This window comes from Paramormyrops kingsleyae, chromosome 13, assembly GCF_048594095.1.
Source record: "Paramormyrops kingsleyae isolate MSU_618 chromosome 13, PKINGS_0.4, whole genome shotgun sequence".
Taxonomy (NCBI): Eukaryota; Metazoa; Chordata; class Actinopteri; order Osteoglossiformes; family Mormyridae; genus Paramormyrops; species Paramormyrops kingsleyae.
The window spans coordinates 12,297,774-12,325,167 of record NC_132809.1 but is presented as its reverse complement, the minus strand read 5'-3'; the positions used below and the strand labels follow the sequence as shown (position 1 = coordinate 12,325,167).

Genomic DNA, 27,394 nt, shown 5'->3' with positions numbered 1-27,394 from the left:
ATGTCCGACTCGGATTCCGGTGAACGGGGATGGTGAAACATGGCGGCCGTATGCCGTGCCGTACTGACTGGCAGGAAGGGAATGACGACCGTCCATTATCTCTTTTATACCACAGGGTTGTTGCTTTCCTGGTTCAGATTTTTTTTTAAACCAATAGAAGAGCATTATAGCCAATTATAATAAGAAGGAGAGACAATGGTAATAATAATAATTGTGTTGTAAGAAGTAGAGGCACGTCAACAATAAACAGCTCTCTCTGCAGAGTATAATGACAGAGCCTCCTCTTCACAAAGCCACGGGCGTTCCTGTTCCAAAGGTCGTCTGCTAAATTATACCACCCCCGCCTTCTGGAAAGGTCAGCCTCTCTTTGTCTCCACACAAAGCGGCGGAGCCACTAAGCTGAGCTTGAAAGCTGTATCATTAAGACGGAGCACATGTCAGCGGCCGGGGAAGGATAGCCACAAATCTCGCAAACGGCGGCCCGTGATTCCACATGCGCACACACTCCCGGTGGCCTTTCCTCCTTCCAGGCAACGGCTGTGTTCCGTGAGGGAACCGGTGCTCAGCCGCTCTGCTTTCTGCTAAGGTCTGGATCTCTAGGACTCCAGAACAATAGAGATTTAAGATGATGTCCCAAAATACTACACATTTAGAGCACGCATACTCTAAACTAAAATGAATAAAAACTTTATTTTCAAAAAGCCGAAGGATAATGAGTTCAACCGCTCTTCATTAAGCAACTCTCAGTTAGCAGACATTTGGTAATAAAAAATTGCGGAGTGAGAGAGATTTATGAAGTAAAATGTATAAAATGTTGTTAAAAATGTCACTTCATGACAGATAAAAGAGACTGATTGTGGAAGGCTGAAGAAAAATTGTAAGCATAGTTGCAGTCACGCCTTGCCGACTGTGTCTCACTTAACGACCTTGTAGTTGGAATGGAACTCGGTCGCTAAATGGGGACTGTTTCTACCAAACAACATGCGTTAAAAAATGTCCCCTTCTGTGAATTCCATATCAGGGTTTTTCGAGATCCAGGCAATGCAGGGCAATGTGCTTCTGCATCTCTGTCTGGCTGTGACATCTGACACGGCCCTGGCAAGAGGAGCCCATGGGTGAGGATGTGCGCTGCATGAGCAGGAGCCGTGCGAAGGAGGAGTGGCAGCAGAACCGGCTCAGCGAGGCCCTGATTCGGGATGAGGGCCAAGCGGCTCAGAGTGAGTAGGCGGGCGGGTGGGGGGGGTGTCACTGTTTCAACAAGGGGCTTTTGATTCTAGCCAGGCCTCACATCGTCTCATTGGGGTCGTATTGTTTTACCACTTCCTTGATTATTAATGGACTTAAATTCCTGCACTGGATTTGCTCAAAAGAGATGTTCTTTAAAAAAATATTAAATGTCATGTACTGGGAACCGCAGTGAATCGCAGAGTCAAGCACCCAGACCTATGTGACTGTGCAGATGTCATGGCAATGCTGGGCTCCCACTGGTGGACTTCCGGTTAAAACCGAGAGCCGCACAAGGAGCTCAGTGTGCCCAGCGCCGTCCGGCAAGTCAGAGGACTCACCCCGAGCTCCACGTGGTCCGAACCCTTGTCGTCTTGCTTATGCAGAACCTCGAAGTAGTACCGCCTGGAGGAGATGAGGCTAGATGGGAGGAATGAGGAAGAGCGTGTGAGAGAGAAGCAAGCACAATGTAAGACTGGACAGATACAGACACTGCTGTGTTTGGGGTGGGGGGGGGGGGGGCAGATCAGAGATCCACTGGAGGGCTGGACTCATACAGCTGCTACCTTTCAGAAGGGGAGACCGTGGTCGGTATCTCCCCAGGAGGCGCACATATGCAGACAGGTGTTGGTGTGGTATCCGTTTGTGTCTCACTGCCTGTCTAGTCTGACTCTGCCAAGCATCTCCCATACGCACCCATGCATCCCCATGCCGGCGCATCTGCGTGATCAAAGACGCGTCCCCCCCCCGCCAGCCCGCGTCCGCCGAGGAGGCTGGGTCCGAGCCGCGTGCCATCGCTTACCACCATCCAGAGATAACCCGCACCTATGTGGACGCCGGACGTGTGTGGAAATCCATCATTAGAGTCAGCAATTGGCTGAAGAGCCAGAGAAAGGGGCGCAGGATAGATGGGAGACGTATGATGGCCTCCTCTCGTTTGTACATTTTTTATGTGTTAGACACTCAGCAAGGCGAAAGGGCCCACAAGCCACTGCGTTCGCATCGGTTTTCTTTGTTTTTCGTCTTGTTAGTTTGCTAATGCGGCGCAAATTCATAAAAACACCATCTGTCGCCGAGGGGTCCCGCAGATCGTCTTCGTTCATGCATATTCACGCATGTTCATCCATATTCACGTATGTTCATGCACCCCTTGCAGGTCACCCAACAAACGAGGGCAGCTCCTTCCGCTGGCCCACAAGGTCGGCCCACAGCGTGAGCGCGGATGCGACTCAGACCGAACACGAGAGATGGAGACAACTGATCAGAGGCTGACGGAGTGCACAAGGTGAAGGACATCACCCCTCAGCATCTTCCCAGTGACAAGCACATGCCATACTGGTTTGGTCAGGAATTTTCTTTTTTTCCCCCCAAAAAAGTAGTTGCTGGCACTTTGCGTGACTTTCTGCATCTTTATGTTTTGCTGGCCGCTCGCACACATTCCGTTATCTATAACCTTTGCCTTATCTTCCCCCATATTTTCTTATCAGTTAATCCCAGTCCTGCTTCTCTTTCTGTTTTGGGGGCGATCGCATTTCTAATCGAGGCAGACAGACACGCACACTCACACATACACACACAGGTCTGTAATTATATCTTTCTGGGGATTCTCCATTAATTTCTATGGGGAAAACTCTAATCCAGGGGTGGCCAGTCTTATCCGCAAAGAGCCGGTTTGTTTGCAGGTTTTTGGGATAACCTTTAGGTCAGCTGTTCAAACCCAGGTGTGAGGACTCTTCAGCCAATCAGTCCTCTAATTAGTGATCTAATTAGGAAGTTGCAGCGAAAACCCACAAACACAGCGGCCCTTTCTGGATAACATTGTCCACCCCTGCTCTAATCCCAACATGACCGTAACCCCTACCCAGCCCTAACCTTAACCATAAGTAACCAAACAAAATACGAGATTTTGGCATTTTTAGTTTTTTGATTTCATTCACAGATCTTTGTGGGGACTTGGAAAATGGTCCCCACAACATCAAAATAACACTTTTTTTATTACATTGTGGGGAACATTTGGTCCCCACAATGTAATATAAACATAATCCACACACACACACACACACCCCACATGCTATCAGGCTAATGTCTTTGCTCTCTGACTCACTGGCTGCAGATTGGCAGGTAAATGCAGAGATCCCTTCTATGACAACGATCTATGGTGGGCCCACAATACCATGGGCTCTGTGGTAATGGGTGAGGAAGCAGAGGCAGAGACAGACGGAGAGGGAGTGAGAGAGAGAGAAAGACGCGGAGAGGGGGACGGGACGCAAAAGAAAGACATGAGTGTCTGTCTAGGGAACATCTTGTTTACTTCTCTGTCAAATGCCTCAAATAATCCTGAAAACTTCATAGGAGCCAGTGCCTCTATCCTGATGCAAAAGCATCCCAGGATTCTGCGTGGCACCCTCCCCGCCCCCCCCACTGACTGCCCGCCCTGTTTATTAAATGAAAGGGGGGGTGGGGGTGTAGGCTGAGGGGAGCAGCGGATGTGATGGATGGGAGACGCCTGTCGGCAGAGATCGAAAGATAGTTCTTAGCGGCGTTTATGGAAATGACTGTGGCGAGTTGGCAGGTTGGGGAGGGGGGGCAGGAGACGTGACAAGCTTTTAATTGTCTGACTAATTATGGGGTTTTGCCTGGTGGGCTGTTCTCGGACAGGGATAACGCACAGCAGGATAGAGACACCCACACAGATTAGCTAACACTTACAGGCGTCTTTCTTACTTCTAAAGAATAATTATAAAGTGTTATTAAAAAGGGTAACTATAAAAGAAGTTAAAAGGAAAAATAACTCCACAAATATCGGCCGCTCAGGGAATGGCAGGTTAGTGGAGGGAGCCTGCAGCCTGTGAGTGCTTGTCCCGGGAATCATAGCGCCACCTGCTGGCCAGGCTGCCCCCCTGCGCTCTCGGCCCCCGTCCGGAGGTGGAGGCACTCGTCAAGGCTAATGGCTCAGACGCCAGCCTGGGCGCAGCGGCTGCACATCCGCCTCCCTCCTGCTCGCTTTATTGGCGAGGCCAGATTAATGTCACGCCGCCAATATATGTGTGCTGCAAGAATGCGGCGATCAGAGCATCTGATGCTGGTGTAGAGGCCGCTAATGGAGTAATATACAAGTAATATCGCGGCAGACGGGCTGTTTATGGGCCGCTGTGATGTCACTCCCTGTCCCTGCGGGCGTGGCAAGCCGCTGCCTGTTTCACAACACTGCACGCTCTCCTTCCTGGCAGGACGATCGTTTTTACTTTTTCCTACCTGACACGCTTGGCATCTCACAGTAGGTCCCTGTGAAATTTTGGCCAGCATGTTATGGGCTGGCGTGGAAACAGCGGAGCTCCGTCTCCATCGCCGCCTGACGACGCCGCCCGTCCTCTCCTCTCCGCCTTGTGTTTTTCCGTCTCTGCCTGATAATTTGCGACGCCCTTCCCCTGTAGCCTCAACCCTCTCCCAAACGCTGCCTTCCCTGTCTGTCCCTAATGAGCCTTTTTATGGCAGTTTTTATGTCTAACCACAGATGCTGAATGTATGAATTTATGAATCCCAATAAGCGGTGGGGGGTAAACTCCTTTAAAAAGCAACATCTTGCGTTGACCTCTCCAGGGGCCTCTTAGAGCCGGACGGCATTGAGGAGTTAAAAGGCAATATTTTCATTACTAGGCCGCGCAGCTAAATAATCGCAGCACTGCCTGTATGCCAGGGCCACCAACTCCCCCCCCCCCCCGCTGCTCTGACGATTAAGGCGGAGTTTTGCACACTGCTGGGGTCTGTGCGTCTCAAACAATGTGGCTCGGTGTCATCCTCCCACGCCGACGGCCGTCCTGGGGGCCCGAGGTGCCAGGGGCCCACAGCTCCAACCTTGGAGAAAACACAGCTCCAACACAAACCCAGACCTGTAGGTCTGTTCCACTTGACCCACCCATCCTTGATTAATGTCTAGATTAATATCTCAGGCTGTTCATGCCTCCAGACTCCTGCCTATACATAAATCAGACGTATTTATCATTCACATGATTATCTTAATATTTCACTGTCGTATTCTGCTAAAAAGCAGCACTAGGAATGGCAGAAAAACGAAGCACTGGGGACTATGGTACAGTAACCTTCAAACCAGCAGCACCATTTAACAACGCTAATTATGAATGCAGGCACGGGGAAGCAGGCCTGGCCCTTTTATATCGAATCCTATTCGCTCCCTTCGTTACTGAGCGAATAAACATCACTGGCGATGTTTCCGCCTGCTGTGCAGGCCTGGTGGAGACGGCGACGGTGGCGAGCGCACGGAGTCACGTCCCCACGAGTGTACAGGCACAGGCACAAGCCCTGGAGATGCAGGCACACGGATGTCCACACGCACACACATCCGTGTCCGCTGACGGATGCAGGGAAATGTCAGCAAAGCCTGCCACACACTCCATGTGGCCCCCCTCCCAGAAATGCCAGATGTGACATCAAAGAAGCCAGGGATGTTTTTAATTCCCCCCACCCCCGGTTCCCCTTCCCCATGCAATGCAAAAGGTCAGCTTTGGATCATTTTAATATTGATTGTCCTTCAGCACACGTTCACAACACCAAAGGAAGCCAAACCCACCAATTTCCCACCATCCCCCCTCCTCTGTTTCTCTGTTGCTCTCCCTCTTCACCTTTCTACCTCATCTATCCATCTTTTCCTGCCTTCTACTCTGACACTGCCAGTCTCATTGTCTTCCTCTACTTCTCTTCCATTCTCTTTCTCGCTCTCCCTTCCTCCATCTCTATGCCTGTCTTTCTTCCCCTCACCTACCCTGCCTCCTTTTCTGCCTCTGTCTCTTCCTCCCTCCCTACCTCCATCTCTCTGCCTCTGTTGTCTTCCTTACTCTCCCTGCCTTCATTTCTGCCTCTTTCCTTCTCCCCCTACCTCCATCTCTCTGCCTTTGTCCTTCTTTCCCTCACTCCCCCTGCCTCCATCTCTCTATCTGCCTTTTCCCTCAATCTGCCTGCCTCCCTCTCTGTCTCTATCCTTCTCTCCTTGCTTTCATCTCTCTGCCTCTGTCCTCCTTCGTCTCACTCTCCCTGCCCCATCTTTCTGCCTCTGTCCTTCTCTCCCTCACTCTCACTGCCTCCATCTCTCTGCCTCTGTCCTTCTCTCCCTCACTCAATCTGCCTGAAACTGGTGAAACCATGATCTCTAAGCTAGTTAATATTTCCAATTATATATGCAATAGATATTTCCTTAATACAAATATTCAGCAATCATCTGTATGTCCCAGATTACTCCATTTTCATCTCTCTCATTTAACCCAGGTATGTTCCAATCCCACTCCTGTGCTCAGACTCAGCGCTAACGACCTCACAATTACATCCCAGATTGATCCTCTTCCAAAGGCGTGTCAAGTGCTGAATGCGTGATACAACTCACTCTCCTCTGAGGTTGGTAAAAATGAGGAAGAAAGGAGGGCTTAATATAATACGTCAACGAGCCAGAGAATAACAAGACGTACAGCTCACCCATCACAGCCGACAGCTGTCAGGAAGAGCCCTAAGAAGCCACTTCCTGCATCTGTCATAGGCTCCACTCCAAAACTTTAATGGCCTCCCAGTTTGTCTTATTAGGTGATAGAGAAAGCAGACATGCCCGGCTGAGTTGTGTCATAGGTCTGTGATTCTTAGGTGTGGGGGTGGGGGGAGGGAGGGGTAGCTCCACCTGAGTGTCAGAGCGAATGAGAAGCCCCCAGTGGCTCGGGGCCAGAGATCCATCAAAGCCAACTCACATCTACACCCTGCGCATGACTCAGGTGGCACCGCGGGCTAGGATTGGCACCAGAGGGTCCCATTCGGGAGAGAAAACAACAGTGCAGACACCTCACAGGGCTGGAGATGCTATAAGAGCTGAATGACGCCATCACCGCCGTGGGTTGTCCCGTGCTTTTGACAAGAATATGCCTGTAATCTTAACGGAGCTAATCAATGAGAAGAACTCTGCTCCACGCAGTGCGAGCCCAGCTCCTCCACAGCGCTCAAGGCGGCGCTCTGGGGGCATGTGCCAGCAGCAGCTGGGAAGATCTCTCCTGGAGACGGGCCTAATGAGCCTCTCCTGGAGGCAGATGCTGCAGACGTGCAGCAGACCGAGAGCGACAGATAGCTGGTCACACTTCCCCTGGGGGGGGGGGGGGGGTTCATGGCTATGCCAGTGTCTCTGTCCATCAGCAGGTAGACTGAGGGGGGGGGGGGGCATTTGACAATCTCTATAGCAACAGGAGAGTTGAGGCTTTGCAGCGGAGGCCGTGACCCTACAAGCGACAACAGCTGGGACTGAGGTATAGGTGCATGGGGGGGGGGGGGGGGGGCATGTGATTTGCCTGGCTCCTGATTTGACACATGAGGCTGCGGCGGAAGATTCACACCTACACTGCAAAAGCCAGTGTATAATTTGCTTTCTTTGTTATACAGGGAGAGTATCAAGACGGCCCCCTATCTGTCCATCAGCTAATAGTTTCGGACATCGTACACTGTAATCATGCCCGCTCTCCCCTTGTAAGAGGCCCAGAGGTCTACTAGTGTTTCCAAGTCTTGTTTTTTTGACCTATTTAGACTGAAATACAGTGTGGCGGGGAAGCTGGATCCTACAGCTCTTCTCAGAGCTTCTAAGAGACAAACTGTCTTGGTCTAACCACCAACGTGGGCAGTGACAGCCAGAAAAGCCGTGTAGCGCAGGGCTATGGCTCACGTCCAGGACAGCAGAGGCATCCGATGGTCCCTTTGGCCACCTATGCGCCCCACACACCTCGTCAGTGTGTCTGATCCCTGCCAGGTATTCCCAGCTTCTTTGTCACACGGACAGATGACATGTGACACCAGGAGTCAGTCGGTGTTACACACCATGGCAGAAATCTAGGTCACATTCAAGTTCTGAGTTTTGTACTCTTTCAAACAACCTATTTATATTGACTTTATTAATGTAGTCTTGGAGATAATGAGGAATCCCCAATTTATTCCTGTAACGCATCATATATTTCACAATAAACACAATCACTGAAAATGAATGCTGTTCATATACTATGTATGTGCATTAAATTATACGAACTGGGGACACATTCCCATGTGTACAACCTCTGATTTCTGGTATAAAAGTTAATATATGATGCAGATTTAGACCAGGGAAGTACCATTCTGGAGCGGATGGGTCTGTAATTCGCACTGTTCCATGGCCAGCCTTCGCTGGCACTGTCATTAAGGTCCCATCACAGTATAATGCCCCCCCACCCCCGAGCTCCCTGCTGTGCAAAATTAAAAACCTCCAGATCAAAATGGATTCCTGCAGAATCAGAGCCCCGATGATTAAGATGCCCCCCCGGGGAGGGGTGACTCTCTGGAAGGTTCTAGCACCATGAAAGCAGGGCGACACGAGCACCTTCACCATGGCAACACCGAAACATCCTACGGCAACCTGTCCGCTGGCATAGCACTCATTTTAAAAGTACAATCCTGCTACATTTATGTTTTGGAAATAAAAAGCATTTGATGGTGTGAGTTAGATGCAAGCGTGGGGTCTCTTCCCAGCAGGAAGCGGGATACCTGGGGTACATAAAGACCAGCTCAGCCTCCCAGTTCAAACAAAGGACAGGTACAGTATGACACCTGCTTCTCCAGCAGATGGGTAGACTGCCCAAATCGCCACCTCCTCAGTACCTCATACCTTTGTATGACTGTCAACATCTTCACACTGTTAAACTCCACTCAGGGGAGAGTGTCCTCACTCACCATATTTAACATTCACACTGCAATTTCCTAACATTACGGGGCGACCCCGTAATCCATGCTGAGAGCGACACTGTGAGCTACTTCAGGTTTTACAAACTGCTTTAAAACTCAAAGGCTCCTGTGTTTGGCTGAATAATTCAATTCTTCTTCTACTTTGATTGGTTTGTTTCCTTGACTGAAATACTCATTCAGGTGTTTCACATTAACAGTAGTGACACATGCACGATTTTAGAAGACTGACCAATCAGCACACGGCAAGAACTCAGCGCTTAAGTGAAATCCGGGTCCTCTTAATTGAAATGGTACAAACCCTGTCGTAGCTCATAGTATCCCTCTTGACATGGATTAGGTGTTCACCCTAATTGTACTTCTTCCCGGCCAATCACGTTGCAGAATTATGCCCCATGTGACCTGAAAATTCCTAGCGGCCAAGGGATGGGGAAGTGCTTGAAAGCATCTAGATTTACCAGCCGATACAACGCTACAGATGTGAGTGCCAAAATCTGACCGCAGAACAGGCTACTTAATATGCTTTAAGTCTGTGTGGAGCTGGGGGGGGGTGTGCAGGGGAGGGGAGCAAATTGCTCAGTATAGGAATCTGCCTCATTGACTAGATCCTGTCAAAGAAATATACAGAGGAGTAAATCCCAAAATGAGATCAGGAAAAAGAAGAGGATCGACAGGTTTCCCGGGGAACATGACATCATGACAGTGACCTGATCTGTCCCCTTAGCAGAGCTTAGGATTTAAGCATGTAACTACAAACTGAACAGCTTCTTAAACAAAATGCACACTAGCTGTGAGTGGATGCCTGTATAGTGTAGAAGGCCACATATTTCCCACACACAAAATCCACTGCTTAAGGCAGTGAACACACACCCATCTGGGCACTTCTGTAGACCAGCTTGTTCTAACAACAGCCAGCGTTAATTTACTTACCGCATGGCTGTCCGTTTTTAAGGGTGACTGTAACTTATGTGTCCCCAAACTTGCTCTGTAGTCCCTTTCCTTAGTTACCACTGCCAGATAGTATCTGCCAAATGTTTGCAAAAGCATCTGGTTTTATAAATAAGGCTTGATTGATTGATTGGCTTAAGCACAGATTCCCAGGGTGGGCTAATTGCTGGTTACCCACACACACAAATGCATGCACACACACACACACACACGTACACAGATGTTTGTACATATATCTTTGTGGGGACCGTTCATTTCTATGGGCATAACCCAAATCCCAGCTATGACAACCGTAACCCCTACCCAGCCCTAACCTTAACCATAAGTAACCAAACAAAATGCACATCTTTTGGCATTTTTAGTTTTTTTGTGACAGATTTTTATTAAATTAAGTTTCCCCCACAAGTTTCTTGTGACATTGTGGCAACATTTGGCTGCCATAATGTAATCTATACATGACCCCCCCCCACACACACATACACACACACACATACACACACAGACACAGACACACAGACACACACACAGACACACACACAGACACACACACACACACACACACATACACACACAGACACACACACACACACACACACATACACACACAGACACACACACACACACACACAGGCCAAACCTCTGTGGGCTTCATCCATACCCACCATGACCACTGTTTCCCCCTCCCACCTTATAAGGGATCCCCTGAATGTTCCCAGTCCCAGGTGCAATGTATGGGCACTCCGCCCCCTCCCAGGCGTAAATCCCCCCCCCCCCCCCCCCCGTGCTACTCCTATAGAGTCAAATGAGAGCAGGACACAAACAGCGGAAGGGGACGTGCAGCATGTGGGGGGGGGGGGGGGGGGTCCTTTAGCTTCCTTAATGGGCCATTAACTGCGGTTTTGCAGTGATGAAAGCACCTGCCTGAAGTCAGCAGGGGCTGGAGGTGTCTAAGCCGGTGTGTGTGTGGGGGGGGGGGGGTCTGAAAGCCCTGTCTGAAGTGGTACTTAGATTTACATACAATAGAAAGGAGGGATCCCCAAAATCCTGCTTCACCTGTCAGAAGTGGTGAGGAGATACAGCCCCAAACCCCGACCCCCACCCCCCCCACGGCACAGAGACAGATAGAGCGCGTGCTTCGCTGTGCACGTCACACCCGCTCTTTCTTATTTCCATCACGGCTTCATACTTTAAGCACACGGGGGGCTCCCCTGGTGCATAACGCATGTGTGGCATACTGCTGGGGGGGGGGGCACAGAGTCGGCGCTTACTCACTGGATGGCTTTGGAGGACTGGGACCGGAACTTGCTGAATTCCCCCGGCGCCGTCCATTCTGAGCCCAGCTGAAAGACAGGCGGTGAGCAGTTACACGCAGGGATGCCGGGGTGCGTGGAGACGCCCGTGACAGACATGATGCTGTGAGAGGCTACGCTTTGTCCTGTGTTGCACCATGTGTTTGTATTTGTACACTTTGCGCCCCTTTGCTGCTGGGGATCGATAAAAAATGTCACCCATCCACAATAATAATAATAATAATAATAATAATAATACATTCTATTTGCAACACACTTTACATTTGAAGCAAATCCCAAAGTGCTATCCATCCATCCATCCATCCCTCCATGCATCATTTCACCCTGAGACACTAGTGAACAGAGAGGTAGTGTATCATTTCACACTTACACGCACTAGTGAACGTGGAGGTTGGACACAGTTTCACACTGACACACACTAGTGAACACAGAGCACTGTTAGCACCCTGACATACCAGCACTGTTCATGGAAATGGCCACTGCAATTAAAGTGGACAGGAAGCACCAATGCGACCTTCTGCAGTACACGTGCACCTTGCCCCCCCATGGCCGCCTGCTCACCCAGTGACTTGAAGTGAAAATGAAAGGGGGGGGGAGGCAGAGCTGGGTGCAGCGTTTCGATATGTCAGCATGTGCTCCCAGCCTCAGACGCTGATTCCTCACAAAACCATCTGTCAGGCGAGGATCCCAGCTGCTGCCGTGGATGTTTGTCACAGTGCCGCGTGCTCAGCTTTTTTGGGGGGGGGGGGGGGTGGGTGGGATTCTCACTAGTATCACCCCCCCATCTTTCATCCTTGTCACTCCCTCACTCGCATTTTTTCTTCCGAAAAAAAGCCAAATGGCGTTTAACATAAACAGCAGCATTATAGCACGACAGAAATCAAACGAACAACAGAACCAAGAAGCTCACAAAAATAAGAAACACTAATTATAGTACCAAACCTGGCTATAAAATAAAAATATCACCTGAAAATGGGTGGCAGACAGTGGACTCTAGTTGAATGTCAATAGTGTCCTGTGCCTCTCACTGGTCACACTCTCTATATTCACATAGATACATACATCGACTCCCTCTACATTGCAATAACATTGCATCAGCAGTTTAACATATCAGGAAGCTCTATACTAGCTGGTGTGGCTGCACAGGCCCGCGGTAACAGGAAGTAGATGCAGACTGAAGAACTTTATCATTTAAAACAAAAAGTGGGGCAGCAGACCTACCTCTCAATGCATGAGCGCCGATCTCGCAGCCCAAACCAGGGGATTAGCGCCACTGACTCTCAGAGATGCCTGTGCCCCCCTCCAGGAGATCCCGAGGGGCAGAGACAGGAGTGAGGTGAATCTAATGGGTGGCAGACTCCTGGCACCCCCGGGGTGCGCCTTGACCAGCCGCGGTGACTGTCTCTCCCCCGTGATTTCTCAGACGCTACACATTTCCCCACAGGCGTCCCGAAAAACGAGTTCCCAGCCAGCCACAAACCCTGAAGCGCAGCGTCTCGCCCCCGGAGAACTTTTTTCCAAATATTTTTCTGTGTGGCTGCATCTTCCAATGCAGTTCCTATTCCACATGACCTCCAGGTCAGAGAGGCACTCTCACATGCATCGATACAGCCGACTGCCCCTCCCCTGCCCCACTTATGGCTCCTCCCAAACTCAGGTGCCTCCCCAGGGGTGATGAAAATGTTCGCTGCTTATAACCCTGACCGCTGACTGACATGTATTTTGCTATTTTTACATTTCCATTATACTCAGAATTCTTTCCTGTTCCCAAAGTCCAGAATCTCCAATTTGTGAGTGAAAAGGCTAAAACTTTCCAGTTTCTTACAGATTATTATACTTTACTATGTTTATGTGGTGCAGCTTGGTGTGTATCTGCCTTTTCCACACAAATGTAAGTATCAGATCTTTACTCTCTACCTTAAGGTGAGGTAAACAAGCAAAATGAGGTTAGTAAGAAAAGGCAATGAAAGATTTAAGAGCTGGCAAAGTTGACCTGAAAGCAGATCAAGAGGCTTATGTTCATTTTTCATGTCGCTGTCATAAGCTGTATTTTAAGCTACCGCGATTTCACGGGTGATTCTGATCTCATGACTTGGAACGCATGGCGTATGAGTGATGTCACTCCAGGAGGTGCAGAAACGCATGGAGCACTCTGATCACCCTGAAAGACACCCTCACCAGCAGGGAGGGGAAAAAAAAACCTGCAACAGGCAAAAATAAGCTATGAGTAAATTTAAGCACAAGTTACTATCACCCACGTCTTCAAGGGGAAGCAGGCCATGCACACAGCACCAAGAACAGCACCACAGCCTGACAGGTCTCACCAGGATCCTTCGCTTCACTGAAATCTCCGCACCTTCATCAGCTCTGTAGGCTGACAGTGCACATGGAGGTGAAAAATAACACTGCTGAGTGTACAATTTGTCCACGAATCACAAACCTTCTGCACTCAGGGTCCCATACATGGCTGCTGCCCAGTGCCACGAGTTCCTCTGACCGTCATGACCTCAGTGAGGAATGCTGATTTTTTTTTTTACCCACTCTGCTCAGGCGATTTCTGATTAAACTGGCTGCTTGCACAGCAGCTTGATATAAAGCCGGGTAGTATGAAGGGTCACATCTGTGCAATCACAACATCTGTATGGTCACGCTTGTTCAGTCACAAGATCTGCACTCTCATACGGGATACCATTCATACACAAACTTAATTCGTCCATACGAATGTTTACATTGTCACAAATACATTTAAAATGTGTTTTAGACTGTACACTTTTTTTTTAGTTTATGAATCACATTTGAATATTAAATCTGTTTTACTTTCAGAGAGCACACACAATTAGGCAGTAAGCCAATTCAAAGAAACAATTTTCAACAGCTTGATTACATTTAACTCGAGGTAGATGACAGGGACATACGCAAGGAGATTAAATGAATGCAGCACACAACTGCTAAAGGTGGAATCCATCAAAGCTCACTCATTTTCAATGTCTCTTATTTCTGCTTCATGAATAACGACACAAGACTGCATGGTGTGCTGATTGGAATGGCGTGTGCAAAGGGGGCTCTTTGCTCTTACCTGTTAGCAGTTAGCATGTACGCTAAATGGATGAATAACTGAAAGTGCTATGTCCCGCCCTCTTAAAGTGATAACGAACACGGGATCATCATTTTAATGCACGTGGTGGGTGTTCACTGGGGGCGAGGAGGCAAAAATGATTGGTGGACTGCGTGACATTTGCTTAAGAGAGTGGCAGTTGCATTTGCTCATTGGGCGGCAGTGCTGCATTGCACCCCCAGAGTTGGGGGCAGGAGTCCCTCCTATGCTCTTTGCGGGTGCAGCTTGCATGTTCTCCCAGTCTTGTGTGGGTTTCCACCCACAGTTCAGAGACACGCCGTTAGGCCAACTGTCGTCTCAGCCCTGCTCATAAAATACGACGAGTATGTGCCTGCAATGGACTGGCATCCCATCCAGGACGTACCCCCACACACCCTTATACCCTGTGCTGCCTGGGACAGGCTCCAGAAGACCCTGATCAGGAGAAGCAGTAGGAAGATGGATGGAAATCAAATGTAAGCAGATACCTTTCTTCAAAAGGAGAAGGAAACATCTCCATTGAAACAGGCTTTCGATTTATTTTACTTCTGATAGAGGTGCACCGATGTGGAAATTTTGACTGATGCCGATATATATTTTGTCTAATATTACCAATAACCGGCTAACCTCTGAGCTCCGCAAACCTGTAGTGAAACTGATGTTACTTCTTAAGATTCCATAAATGTGTGTAGCAACAACGTCATCTAAGGCAGGGAGACATTACTGAAGTAGTGCCGAATTGGGAGACTTAGGAAGGTTCTATGTGGTGAACAAGCCGGCGAAATTCCTCGTCCCCCACTGCAGAAAATATCTCATTGTTCATTGCAATCTCCAGTGTTTTAGTAGTTATGTCGGTAGCTCTATTGCTGCTACCTGTGAATATTGACTAAAATCTAAATATTGGCTGAGAATATAAGAATGACATCTCAAACTGATGCTGATTTCTTGATTTTTAACGAACATCGCCCGAAACCAATATGTTGATCTTTACCTTCCTATGCACTGGACGGCTCAATGGAACACGTCGGAACATCAACACACTACCTTTGCAGCCTGGTACAGCTTCTGGTGCCTGATGAGCTCTGAAATATGGCCGTGAGTGGAGTTTCTCCTTCTGCTGACGAGGTGACTGGCTGCATAATCAAATGTTTAAGTCTCCCCGTTTCATGCCACATTTGGCAGCTGGCTGTAAATTACCCTGCCTGACTATTGGCAGACTCCTCTCTGGAGCCTCAACGTCAGTCTGTAGGGGCCGGCCCGTACGCCGCTCCCTGTAATTACTCAACTATCACGACTAATTTTCAATTTGAGCACTGGGTAAGATTATTTCCCAAAATCCCCTAGTTCTTTTTTTTGGCCCCAAGCCTAGCAAGCTGTGTCTGCATCCTGACAGTGACCACACCAAGTTCTGGCAGCAGAGTAATCATGTCATTATTGGGCCCTTAAGCAAGGCCCTTAACCCCAGGGGTGCTGGGAAAATGGCCGACCCCTTTGCTCTTCCTGTGTGTCACATGAGAAGAAGATGAGATATGTAAAACAAAAAAAATCCTAGGCCTGCACTTGTTCTTGTATAAATGACAATTAAAGTATTACTAAATGGGACGCCTGCAGACATATGACCTGCTGTGTATGGAGTCTGAGAGCCCAATGTGCAAAGCAGAGCCTCCCCCCCCCCCCCCCTCCAGGTCACATCACCGGTCCCAAAGTACCCTTTATACTCCTCATTGTGGCCACCACTCATTGTGGCTCACTGGGAACCAGACATTACTCAGCAAAGAGAATGGGTAATATCAAGAAAAAATGGAAAAGAACCACAACCTGAGGCAACCTCCTTTCACTGTCCCTGTCCCTCTCCCTCCCTGTGTGTTTGTGGCAGTTTGTTAATTTGACAGCATGAGAAGCTGCCATCCACTTTTTCCAGGAGATGCAAACTACACCCTAGTGAAGAAAAGATGAAACAGCTCAAAGATGAAGCAGCTGAAACAGCTCACTGCAGAGCGAGAACATATGAGGAGAACGCAAACCACACACAGACCACACGCACACTGCATGTACACCACACACAGACCACACGCACACTGCATGTACACCACACACAGACCACACGCACACTTCATGTACACCACACAGACCACACGCACACTGCACATAACCACATACAGCCTACACACAGACCGCACACACAGAGACCACATGCACACTGCACGCACACCACACACAGACCACAGGCACACTGCACGTAACCACACACAGACCACAGGCACACTGCGTGTACACCGCACCCAGACCACACACACCCTGCACATAACCACACACAGACCACACACCAATGCCATTCTACCACCATCGTTGACCAGGAGGAGGAGCCTCCTAAGCCGCCCTGTCCTTCAGTTAATCTCACCTCTATCACGAGATATTGATTTTTCTCTTCCTTCAGGCGAGCCTGTGTGTTTGTGTGCACACACCTGCCCCAAAAAAGCCTCTCCTGCTTCAGCCGAGACTCAATCGATATGCTGACCCCAGACCCTGATACCGGCTGAGGGAAAATCATCTTGAATGCCTTTGGAAAAGGCTGATAATTGCATTTTATAAACCTCCACAAACCTACTTCCCCACGTGGTGGACACTCTTCATTTCCAATCAGTGGCTAGCAGAAGGTTCCGGGTGTTTAAATAGCCCCCACCCCCCACCCCCCCAACCCCCTTGGCCAGCGAGTTAGAGCAGTCTCAGAGAGCGATGACCTCCGAAGGTGGTCCAGAAGTGGGAGGTGTGAAGAGGCAGCGGCCTGTGTCACACCGCGAACACACCTTGGCGAGATGACATGAGTGAGCCTCCGGGGGGAGCCGTGGAGTGGATGCTGATTGGTGGGCTGGGTGGTCTCCTCAGTACTCCTACCAGAAAGCTGGGAGACTCTCCACAGCAGTACATTCTCTTAAGCCCTAAAACAAAGTCGATTCGATCCCTCGTAAAGATCGCTCCAAAACCCTGGTCATGCTCGTAACTGCTTGCAGCTTGTACTTTCGGGACACCCAGCTAGAAAACCACGGCCGGATGTGAACCAGTAAGCACTTTCAGCAGCATTTTATAGATTACTTTGTCTTTTGTCACAGAGTAAAATATCCCTGCATTATAGATTAATCTAAGTCCCGCCTATGCATATTTATGCATATCAGCAATCGTGAAACAATCACCCAGGAGAAACACAGCCGTATGTTGCTAAAAACTGTAGATTAGAGTGTAATTATAAATGCAAAAGCACTAACAGAGACTCAACAGGGAGAGTCAAAGTTAGGCTGAGTGCCACGTTCCATTCACAGAGTTCATCGATCCATCTTCCACAGCAAGCAGCGAGCCTGCAGACTCTCCTGGGTGGCACAACAGCTAAGGCTGGGGATGCTTTTGGACATTGTGCAAAATGAGTCTGAGCAGGATCGTCACAATCAAATGTGCCGTGTTATTTATGGTGTAGAGTGAATGTTTAATGCAGAATAAGCAGTCCGGGTTACTGCACAAGCTCAAGTCGTAACACGGAAACGCATTTCCTGCGAGCGAAGGCGCCCTCAGTACAGGCTAAACTCAGAAGGTTAATATGCAGTGCTGCATTTGAGCAGCTAAGAGATGCTGGCGTAACACAATTTGCCCCGATATGCAAGCATTGCTCTGCTGGGGGGGGGGCTGCTGCTGAGCCGGACGGGACGAGCTCCCACAGTGGGCTGGTGTTACTGGACACCTCGATAAGGCATTCGTGTGGATAAACGTAATTCCACGTGGGCTGTTCCGGATGTCAAACAGGATTCCGGCAGTAGTCCGCTTGCCCATCTGCTCCTCCCACTACCTGCTCCAACTGCCCCCAGTTCCCTCTAGAGTCGGTGCCCATCTCACTGGCGAGAGATGGGAGGGGGTAGGGAATCAAAACTGCCCCCCCCCCCCCCAACCGTCATGCAGTACTTCGATAAGCCGCTTGCACCTGTTATGTTTAATTAGCTAACACTGATCCCGGCGCAGTGACGCGAGGCGTGTGGGGATCCGATAAGCGCGGGCCCTGTCTACTCGGGACGTGCTCATTCAGGACGCCGCTACAGGCGGCGTGGCGGGAAGGGCCCTGGAAGGCTCCCAATCTTCTCTCCCCAGACATTTATTTGGTGTTTATTTCCAGTTTCTGAGTCTGACCGTTAAATGAACTTGCAGTGTTTAATGAGAAAATAAATGTGTACTGTGCAGTGCTTAGAGAAACTGTACAACTACACACACTCGCATACATGCAATCAAACAAACATGCACCCCAGTCATACACACACACACACACACACACACAGCATAGTCCCGCTCAATCATTTCTATGGGAAAAATGCGAATGCTAACAATGACAACCTTAACCCCTACCCTGCCCTAACCATAATCATAAGTAACCATACAAAATACAAGAGTTTTTGCATTTTTAGTTTTTTCATTGCAGTCACAGATTTTATTAAATTGATTTTCCTGGTCCCCATAATGGAAAAAAATGGGTATTCATAACGTTGTGGGGACATTGTGTCCCCATAAGGTAAGGTATACCTGCTCACACACACACACACACACACACACACACACACACATTCATACAATAACCTCCCCACACATTCACAACAACATGCCCCAAACAAACAAATACACAAGCAGACACACATGCTCCGCCTCCCCCCCCCCCCCCCCACCCCCCCTGATATATATCCCTAACCCCTCTACCTTGGGAAGTGGGGCTATCACAGCAGATGAGCTTCGTGACCCAGCTGGCCCTGTAGGTCACATGGCAACACATGACAATGCATATGAATATAAATATTTAACCCCTGTCAAAATGGTGCACTGGGGGGGTTTCTGGGTCAGGGGGCATTGAATTAAATTCCAAGGGCTATTTACGCCATTAATCCTACCCCCAAATTCGAGCAACACAAGGTTAAATGACATGTAAAACCTGAAGCTGTGGTGGACGAGCAACTCCAGCAGACATTCTGCTTCTCCTGTTATAAAAGCCATCAAAAGATTTGAAGCACCAAGTACAGATGTGTCTCTCCCCCCCCTCCCTCCCCCCCCAGAAATGAGAACACGCCCAAAACCCCGGGTAGTGGGGGCAAGCTAGGTGCTCTGAGGAGTGTAGGTCACGACGTGTCTTATGGGGCTGCCATTAAGGGAAACTGTCACTGGTCTCAAGTATGCTACAGTATGCGCCATCCAGAATTCCCACATTAGTGAATACAGCACTAATAATAACATCCATCTACCAACCACTGATCCAGTACAGGGTCATGGGGGGGGGGGGGGTCTGGAACTCATCCCAGGCAATGCAGGATGCAAGGCCTGAATGGGAAGCCAGTTCACCACAGGACACACACACACACATAAGTCAGTGATGCCAGTTAGCTTCACTGCGTGTGATTGGACTGCAGGAGAAAACACACAGGCACAGGAAGAAGCAGAACACTGCAGGGGGGTGGGTTTGGAACCCAAGACCTAGTGATGTAAGGCAGCAGTGTTATACTCAATCTGGCATGCTGCAGGGACACCTAGGGGTCCACTCCAGAGAGTGACATGGATTACAACACTGGTTGTACTGGGGTAAAATTTAATCCCTCTTTTAGTTCTGGTTCAGTCTCAGACGACTGCCATCTCCCAAACTATTCAACACAAAAAAATCCGAAATTTATACACCATAATTTAAGAATTACTCTTCTTTAAAAAAAATAATAATAATCAAAAAGATCAATGCCTCCCAAAGGAGCTGAATGGAGCCCCCACTTTTGGCAAGGGGAGAAAAGAGGAGGAGCTTTTCATTGTATGGAGGAAGAATGCTTCAATCAGACGTGACCACGTGTGCCGGGGAGCCAGAGTGACGGCGGAGAGCCTTTCCCAGGCCCACTGTGCCTCGGCGTCCGACACTTTCGCTTTATGTAATATCACTCCAATCGTATGATGTCACTGTAAACGCCTCAAACCTTTTAACTCAAAATGATCACCGCAATTAAAGATGTATGCTTTTACTCAGACTTTACATTAACGAATCGACATGAAGCACTATACTCCAGTGAAGCACTGTATCTCTGCTACCCTTTTCATTCCAGGAACCATTTACACGTTTTTAGTATTGTGAACTCTTGCCCTCACACGTTTCTCTGTGAGCCCGACGTCCATGTAAATCCGTCCGGCGACCCCCTTCCTCACATCAGTAACGCGGGTGTCAGGGGGCGGCCCCCACTGCCATTGCTTGCGTGACCCACCTGTCCCACGTACACCAGCAGCCGTGCGTTCAGCGGGTTATCATCAGGGCTGAGCCAGAACTCGGAGTTGTCGTCGGAGGCGACGGCGAATTGGAAGTCGCCTGTGGGGGAAGAGATTCCGAGTCAAGGAGTGGCTCATTACGGAGACGTGTCAAGCCTGTGGGGGGGGGGAGGTCATGGGATCGCAGCTTGACGTCGACAATTGACACAATTGAGAGGCATAAATGACGAGGAAGGAGCAGCGGCAGAGGCAAGAAAGTGAAGAAGTAGGTCGCTGGCTTTCCGCGCGCTGGAGAGAGATGGGGTCAGGGCAGATGGAAAGTTCATGGGTAAGCAGCCGCCGCATGCCGAGCAGGGAACAGGTCCAGCTGAGTGTGAGCGTGAGCCTGTGTGTCAGCATCAAGGTGCGTTACTGTGCATGTATTCCTGTGCTATCATGTATATGGATCTGTGTGTATACCTGCCAGGACCTGCATTTCTCAGTATGTATACCTGCCAGGACCTGCATTTCTCTGTGTGTTCATCTATATGTCTGTTTATGCTGCATGTACTTAGGTAGGTGTGTGTGTGAACATAAGAAAGAACATAAGAAATTTACAAATGAGAGGAGGCCATTTGGCCCATCAAGCACGTTTGAGGAGAACTTAACTAATAGCTCAGAGTTGTTAAAATCTTGTGTGTGTGTGTGTGTGTGTGTGACCAAATGTCCCCACAATGTGATAAAAAAATCAGCCCTAATCCCACGGAACAGCCGCACGGCCGCCTGCCACGTGACGCACACCTACCGTCTTTGTATGGGTGGATGTACCCGAAGATCCTCAGGCCGTAGTTCTTCCATTTGGGAGCCACCGCCAGCTTCTTCACCGTGGTCCTCGTCTGCGTGTACAAACGCGGTACTTGGTAACTGGGGCAGTTCCAGGTTTTTTCCTAGACCCTCATGAGCCCATCCCCCCCACCCCCCCGCCCGCCTCTCCCTCATGTTGGTATTCCCCCATGCCAGTCCATGCCCTCGGTGCTACAGTGGGATGCTTGGGATCCAAGAAAAAAAATGCCCATCCGTCACGCCACTCTTCTGGCTGTCTCACCTGTGGGCTCGCTGCCACATGGGACAATAGAGGGGGCAGGGCACACGAAAATGAAATAAAACTTCAAAGAATATATGACGCCCTCACACTGTGGGGCTGGTCATTATTCACACAGTCTGAAGTTTAAAAATCGTTAATCTACAATAAACTGACATACAAACAGGTTATGGCGTCGTTTTTTTTAATCTTAACTACAGATATGTGTGGCAAATGGGGCCTGTGTGGAGAATTTCAAAGGATGGGGGGGGGAGGTGGCCAGAGGCAGGTTGGGTGAACGCTGTACTTACGTGGGGGTACAGGGGGAAGTGGAGATTCTTTCTGAGCTGGGCCACAGAGGTGCCACACCAGTCCTCGAAAACGTGGAGGTTGGCCTGCCCTTTGTACTGCAGGGAACATGCCATAGATGGGGTGAGGGAGAGAGAGGCGGGCTTTTAAAACGATATGAACCGCGGACAGATATTTCACATCCTTTACCGAGCAATTATCAGAGAAAAGGCAATGTGAAGCACTTATCACACGAGACATGAGTAAAACAGACATGCCCGGCCTGGCAACCAGCAGGAGGGCGGGAGATGAAGCCGCTTTATCTCCGTCGCGTCCTTATCGACGGAGAAGGCCACAGAATCGGCAGACGTTACTGCTGCCCAGGTGACATAAAGCTGCTCATTACAAAAGGAAGGTTTTACATGGTCAGATCGTGCTGGAGGTGACAGGATTGGGAGGGGGAGGGGTGGCTGTCACAGGTCACAGGAGAGCAGACTCTAGCGGCAGTACAGGACAGTCACTACATCTTTTATTTTCAATTAACCGGACTCACGTTTCAAACTGCAATCTCTGGTAGGCCCAGTCTGCACTATCCCAACCTGTGATCTTGCCATACCCAGACATGAAATATACCTGATAATATTTTCTTCCCTTCCTGTCAGGGGGGGAACTGTGTCTGACCCCGAGCTGAAGGGGGCTGGGCGGCCTTCTGCGGGGAAGCCCGCTGAGACGCTCTTCAGGGTACAGAGGAGGAGGAAACGGGGGCGACGCCCGAAAAGTCTGCCGGCATGTTCGCTCTCGGATAAAATGAGAAACTCCTTTGAATGCAGCCATTATCTCTTTTGATGTAAGCCAGACTCTTGGGCGCCGCGTCACAGCCAGCTGCCATATAACACGTCGCACAGCGTCTATTAGGTACTTAAACAAAGAGACAGGCTCACAGAGCCCTTCAAAGGGACAGCGCTGCACACCGTTAGCAAAGCGCTAACCTGTATCGCACACGTTTTACACTGGGCCATAGCCTCCCTTTGCACTGGCCTGATACTGGGTGTCTTCTGCTCTGTGTGTGTGTGTCTGTGTGTGTGTGAATGGGTTTACCTATCCTTATGGGGACATAATGTCCCCATATCGTGATAAATATATGTTTTATTTTCACTTATGGGGACCGGTTTCCTGGTCCCCATAAGGGAAAACTCTATTTTATAAAAATCGGTGACTGCTATGAAAAAGCTAAAAATGCAAAAACTCTTGTATTTTGTTAGGTTACTTATGGTTATGGTTAGGGCAGGGTAGGGGTTAGGGTTGTCATAGTTAGCGTTAGCATTTTTCCAATTGAAATGTGTGAGCGGTCCCCATAAGGTTATGTTTACCCTACATGTGTGTGTGTGTGTGTGTGTGTGTGTGTGTGTGTGTGTGTTTCCTGTCAGTTGTTACTGTGTAGCACCATCAGGGCACTTCTGGAGCCAGCGGGGAGAAATTGACGTTGCTCACCGGTAATGTTTGCTGCTCCCGGGGCAACTGGGATTTACGCCACCCACTGAGCCTGACCCACTGGGTCCTTTGAAATTTCCTTTGAAATGGTCACTATTAGTCATTGTTTCATCTTTTAATTAGCAAAAAGCTGTCTGCTTCCATATCGTATACTACATCCACCAGTTGTTTGTTAGGAACATAAATCAGTATATTTCATCTTTAGTGTTCATTCAGTTCAGTTTGGTTATTAAATGTTTTACATTCCTTAGCAAATGGCTTAGTTTGTTACCCGCAGATTGGGATGGGGGGGCGGGGGTGTCCCAGTTTGCCACTACACGCACAGGCGTCATGAAGCCACACTTCCCAACACACCATGCGATCGGACTCAGATGGGAAACCTCTATCACACTCGATCACATGTCACCTTGTCGCCTGCTTCCTCTCAGCCAGATCCCCATGGAAACACAAACCCCGCCCCCCCCCCCAACTAACAAGCAGCTTCCAGCACGCTTGTTGGCCAGCTGTCGGCAGCGCTGTCCGTGAGGACGCCTCCCCAATGGTTTCCCGCCCGGGCCTCAGCCAGCTGCCGCTTCACCGGCCCACCGGGTCCCACCGCGGTTACGGAAAGCGGCATCAGAAATAGCAGCCTGCTCTCCCCTCTGGCCTCAATTCCTGGCCATCCGTTTTCCGGAGAGTCCAGGGCAACCAGACCTGACCCCCTCCTGGTCTCTAAGTTCGGCTGGAGTTTCAGGAGTTGCAGCTCTTATCGTATTCAGTACGGGGCGGCGACAGGCATATATATACACCGCACTGCACACACATTCACACCCAGCACAGGCGGCGACAGGCATATATATACACCGCACTGCACACACATTCACACCCAGCACAGGCGGCGACAGGCATATATATACACCGCACTGCACACACATTCACACCCAGCACAGGCGGCGACAGGCATATATATACACCGCACTGCACACACATTCACACCCAGCACAGGCGGTGACAGGCATATATATACACCGCACTGCACACACATTCACACCCAGCACAGGCGGTGACAGGCATATATATACACCGCACTGCACACACATTCACACCCAGCACAGGCGGTGACAGGCATATATATACACCGCACTGCACACACATTCACACCCAGCACAGGCGGTGACAGGCATATATATACACCGCACTGCGCACACATTCACACCCAGCACAGGCGGTGACAGGCATATATATACACCGCACTGCACACACATTCACACCCAGCACAGGCGGTGACGGGTATCACATCGTGCAGGTGATGGGCATGTATATACACCGCACTGCGCACACATTCACACCCAGCACAGGCGGTGACCTGCATGTATATACACCGCACTGCGCACACATTCACATCCAGCACAGGCGGTGACGGGCATGTATATACACCGCACTGTACACACATTCACATCCAGCACAGGCGGTGACCGGCATGTATATACACCGCACTGCGCACACATCCACATCCAGCACAGGCGGTGACCGGCATGTATATACACCGCACTGCACACACATTCACATCCAGCACAGGCGGTGACCGGCATGCATATACACCGCACTACGCACACATTCACATCCAGCACAGGCGGTGATGGGCATGTATATACACCGCACTGCGCACACATTCACATCCAGCACAGGCGGTGACCGGCATGTATATACACCGCACTGCGCACACATTCACATCCAGCACAGGCAGTGATGGGCATGTATATACACCACACTGCACATACATTCACATCTAGCACAGGCGGTGACCGGCATGTATATACACCGCACTGCGCACACATTCACATCCAGCACAGGCAGTGATGGGCATGTATATACACCACACTGCACACACATTCACATCTAGCACAGGCGGTGACCGGCATGTATATACACCGCACTGCGCACACATTCACATCCAGCACAGGCAGTGATGGGCATGTATATATACCGCACTGCTGCACATGCATCCACCAGGACACTTATAACCTAAACTGCAAAAATATGAAAATAATATGTTATAAATACAGACTTCATGTGAAATATATTTTGGGGCTTAGTTTATATAATTAGATACTGGAGCTGGAAGAGAGAAAATATCCCTTCAGAAACATAGATCAATTTGGGAGGGGGGGGGGGGGGCTTTTCCAGAAAGAGTACCAGTTGCAGGGTGGTGTGGGACAGATGGTAATAGAAAGCTGCAGAAAACTGCCACCTCACTGGATGTCCACCCCCACCCCCGAGCCCCACTGCCACAGAAGGCCCTTTTCGCCTCTCTGAAATCTACACTGAATTAGCCCTTCCCTCACACCGCCGGAGCTCATGCTATGGTGATTTAAGCGGCACGCAGGCCCCCCTGAAGCTAACAGGCCTTTTCCCCAGAAGGCCCTGCGCCTGTCTGCTGCAGGTATCCACCTCCATCATGGGAAGGAGCAAGCTGTCACAGACAGGAATGTCAACCTCGCCCGTGTCCGTGGCAAAATGATTTGATTTAAGAAAAAAACACAATGTGGGCTACATTTTTATGTTTTTAAATGCCAAGTCCAAGAAAACACCTGCATTTTCATTAAAATATCCATCAGAATTTGCTATGCTGTCTTTCCTGGCTATGGAGAGCGTGCAAAATTATAAAGATAACAATAATAATAATAATAATAATAATAATAGTAATAATAATAATAATAATAATGAACAATTCACTGGTGTTCTCATGTCAGAAACGAGAAAGACATGGAGGGAGAGAAAGAGGTAGAGAGGGAGACAGAAAGAGGGAGGTCAGGGAGAGAGGGAGAGAGGGAGAGTAAGACAGACAGGAAGACAAGAGCGGGTCAGGGAGAAAGAAGGAGAGTGAGAGAGACAGTGATGGAGAGGGAGAGAGAGGGAGACAGGGAGAGAAAGGGGGGACAGGAAGAGAGGGAGAGAGTGGGAGAGAGAGAGAAGGGGAGTGAGGGAGACAGGGATGGAGAGGGAGAGAGAGGGAGAAGAAGAGAGGGAGAGAGGGAGAGTGAGTGGAAAAAGGGGAGCGACAGGAGGGAACGTGCTTGTGTGTCTATCTCCATCTGTCAGAAAGCTCTCCCTGCCGCCCATCTCGCCTCACTAGTCCCACCAGGCGAGGGCTCTATATATAGCTGCAAGATGCATTAATTGCAGCCCAGACCGGTGGGCGGGGTGCAGAAGGGGCGCATGGCGCATCAACGGGCCCTGGTGAGAGACAGCCGGAGCCCTTCCTGCACAGCCAGGCACCCTAGCCTGCCCGGGGTGACGTCACTCTCAATCACGTCCCCAGACGCTCAGCCGACACTGGGCGCTATGAGGCAACAGAGCAACCTTCCCGAGCGCATGCTGTTTGCCGAACACCGTCTCTGGCTCGGCTGGTACGGCACCCTGCAAACACACGCGAGTGTCTGTGGGCTCCGCCAGTGTGTTTACAGCCTGCTCACCGCCCCCCCCTCCCCCATCCTGCACCACCCCCTTCCACCTTCTTCCAGTAGGACGAGCCTTTAAAGTGCCGTATGCAAACAAATGTCCATAAGAAAAAAATAAAAAGCAACCCATAGATGATAAAATGTCCCATGAAACTACACAGTAATGGACGCCTTGCTGGATATTGTCCCATTAGGCCCCATCCCTGTATCTCTCGCCGATGCCGCCGTGATGCATTTTATGCACCAGCCGCTCCCCAACGGCCCTATAATGGCGTTCAGCGACAGGATGGGGGACGAGCTTGTAAATCATCGTGCGGAAAACAAAGACCATCGGCAGCCGGGGAGAACCCCCCCCCCCCACACACCCCAGATGAGCTGGGGAAGACAAGCCAGGAGGAAGAGCACTGTGGCCTTCACACATGCAGGAAGAAGCAGCAAGAGATGCGCAGGAAGCTGGAAAAAAGGTATCAAAGAGGGAGAAGGGGAAGAAGGAGATGAAGAAGACCCTGCTTCATTAAGCCTCCTCCTCCTCCTG

The 27,394-nt window shown here is 49.8% G+C and overlaps 1 protein-coding gene across 2 annotated transcripts in view; it reads right to left on the bottom strand.

Annotated features, from left to right (window-relative positions):
• Positions 1–27,394, bottom strand: part of b4galnt4a (beta-1,4-N-acetyl-galactosaminyl transferase 4a) — a 116,847-nt gene that overhangs the window by 15,297 nt on the left and 74,156 nt on the right. For both annotated transcript variants that reach the window (XM_072698213.1, XM_072698212.1), the window contains exons 6-10: positions 21,952–22,047; positions 21,365–21,455; positions 20,580–20,680; positions 11,191–11,258; positions 1,566–1,644 (exon numbers count right to left, since the gene is read on the bottom strand). In XM_072698213.1, coding sequence (XP_072554314.1) covers positions 1,566–1,644; positions 11,191–11,258; positions 20,580–20,680; positions 21,365–21,455; positions 21,952–22,047 — 435 coding nt within the window. The remainder of the gene's footprint in view (positions 1–1,565; positions 1,645–11,190; positions 11,259–20,579; positions 20,681–21,364; positions 21,456–21,951; positions 22,048–27,394) is intronic.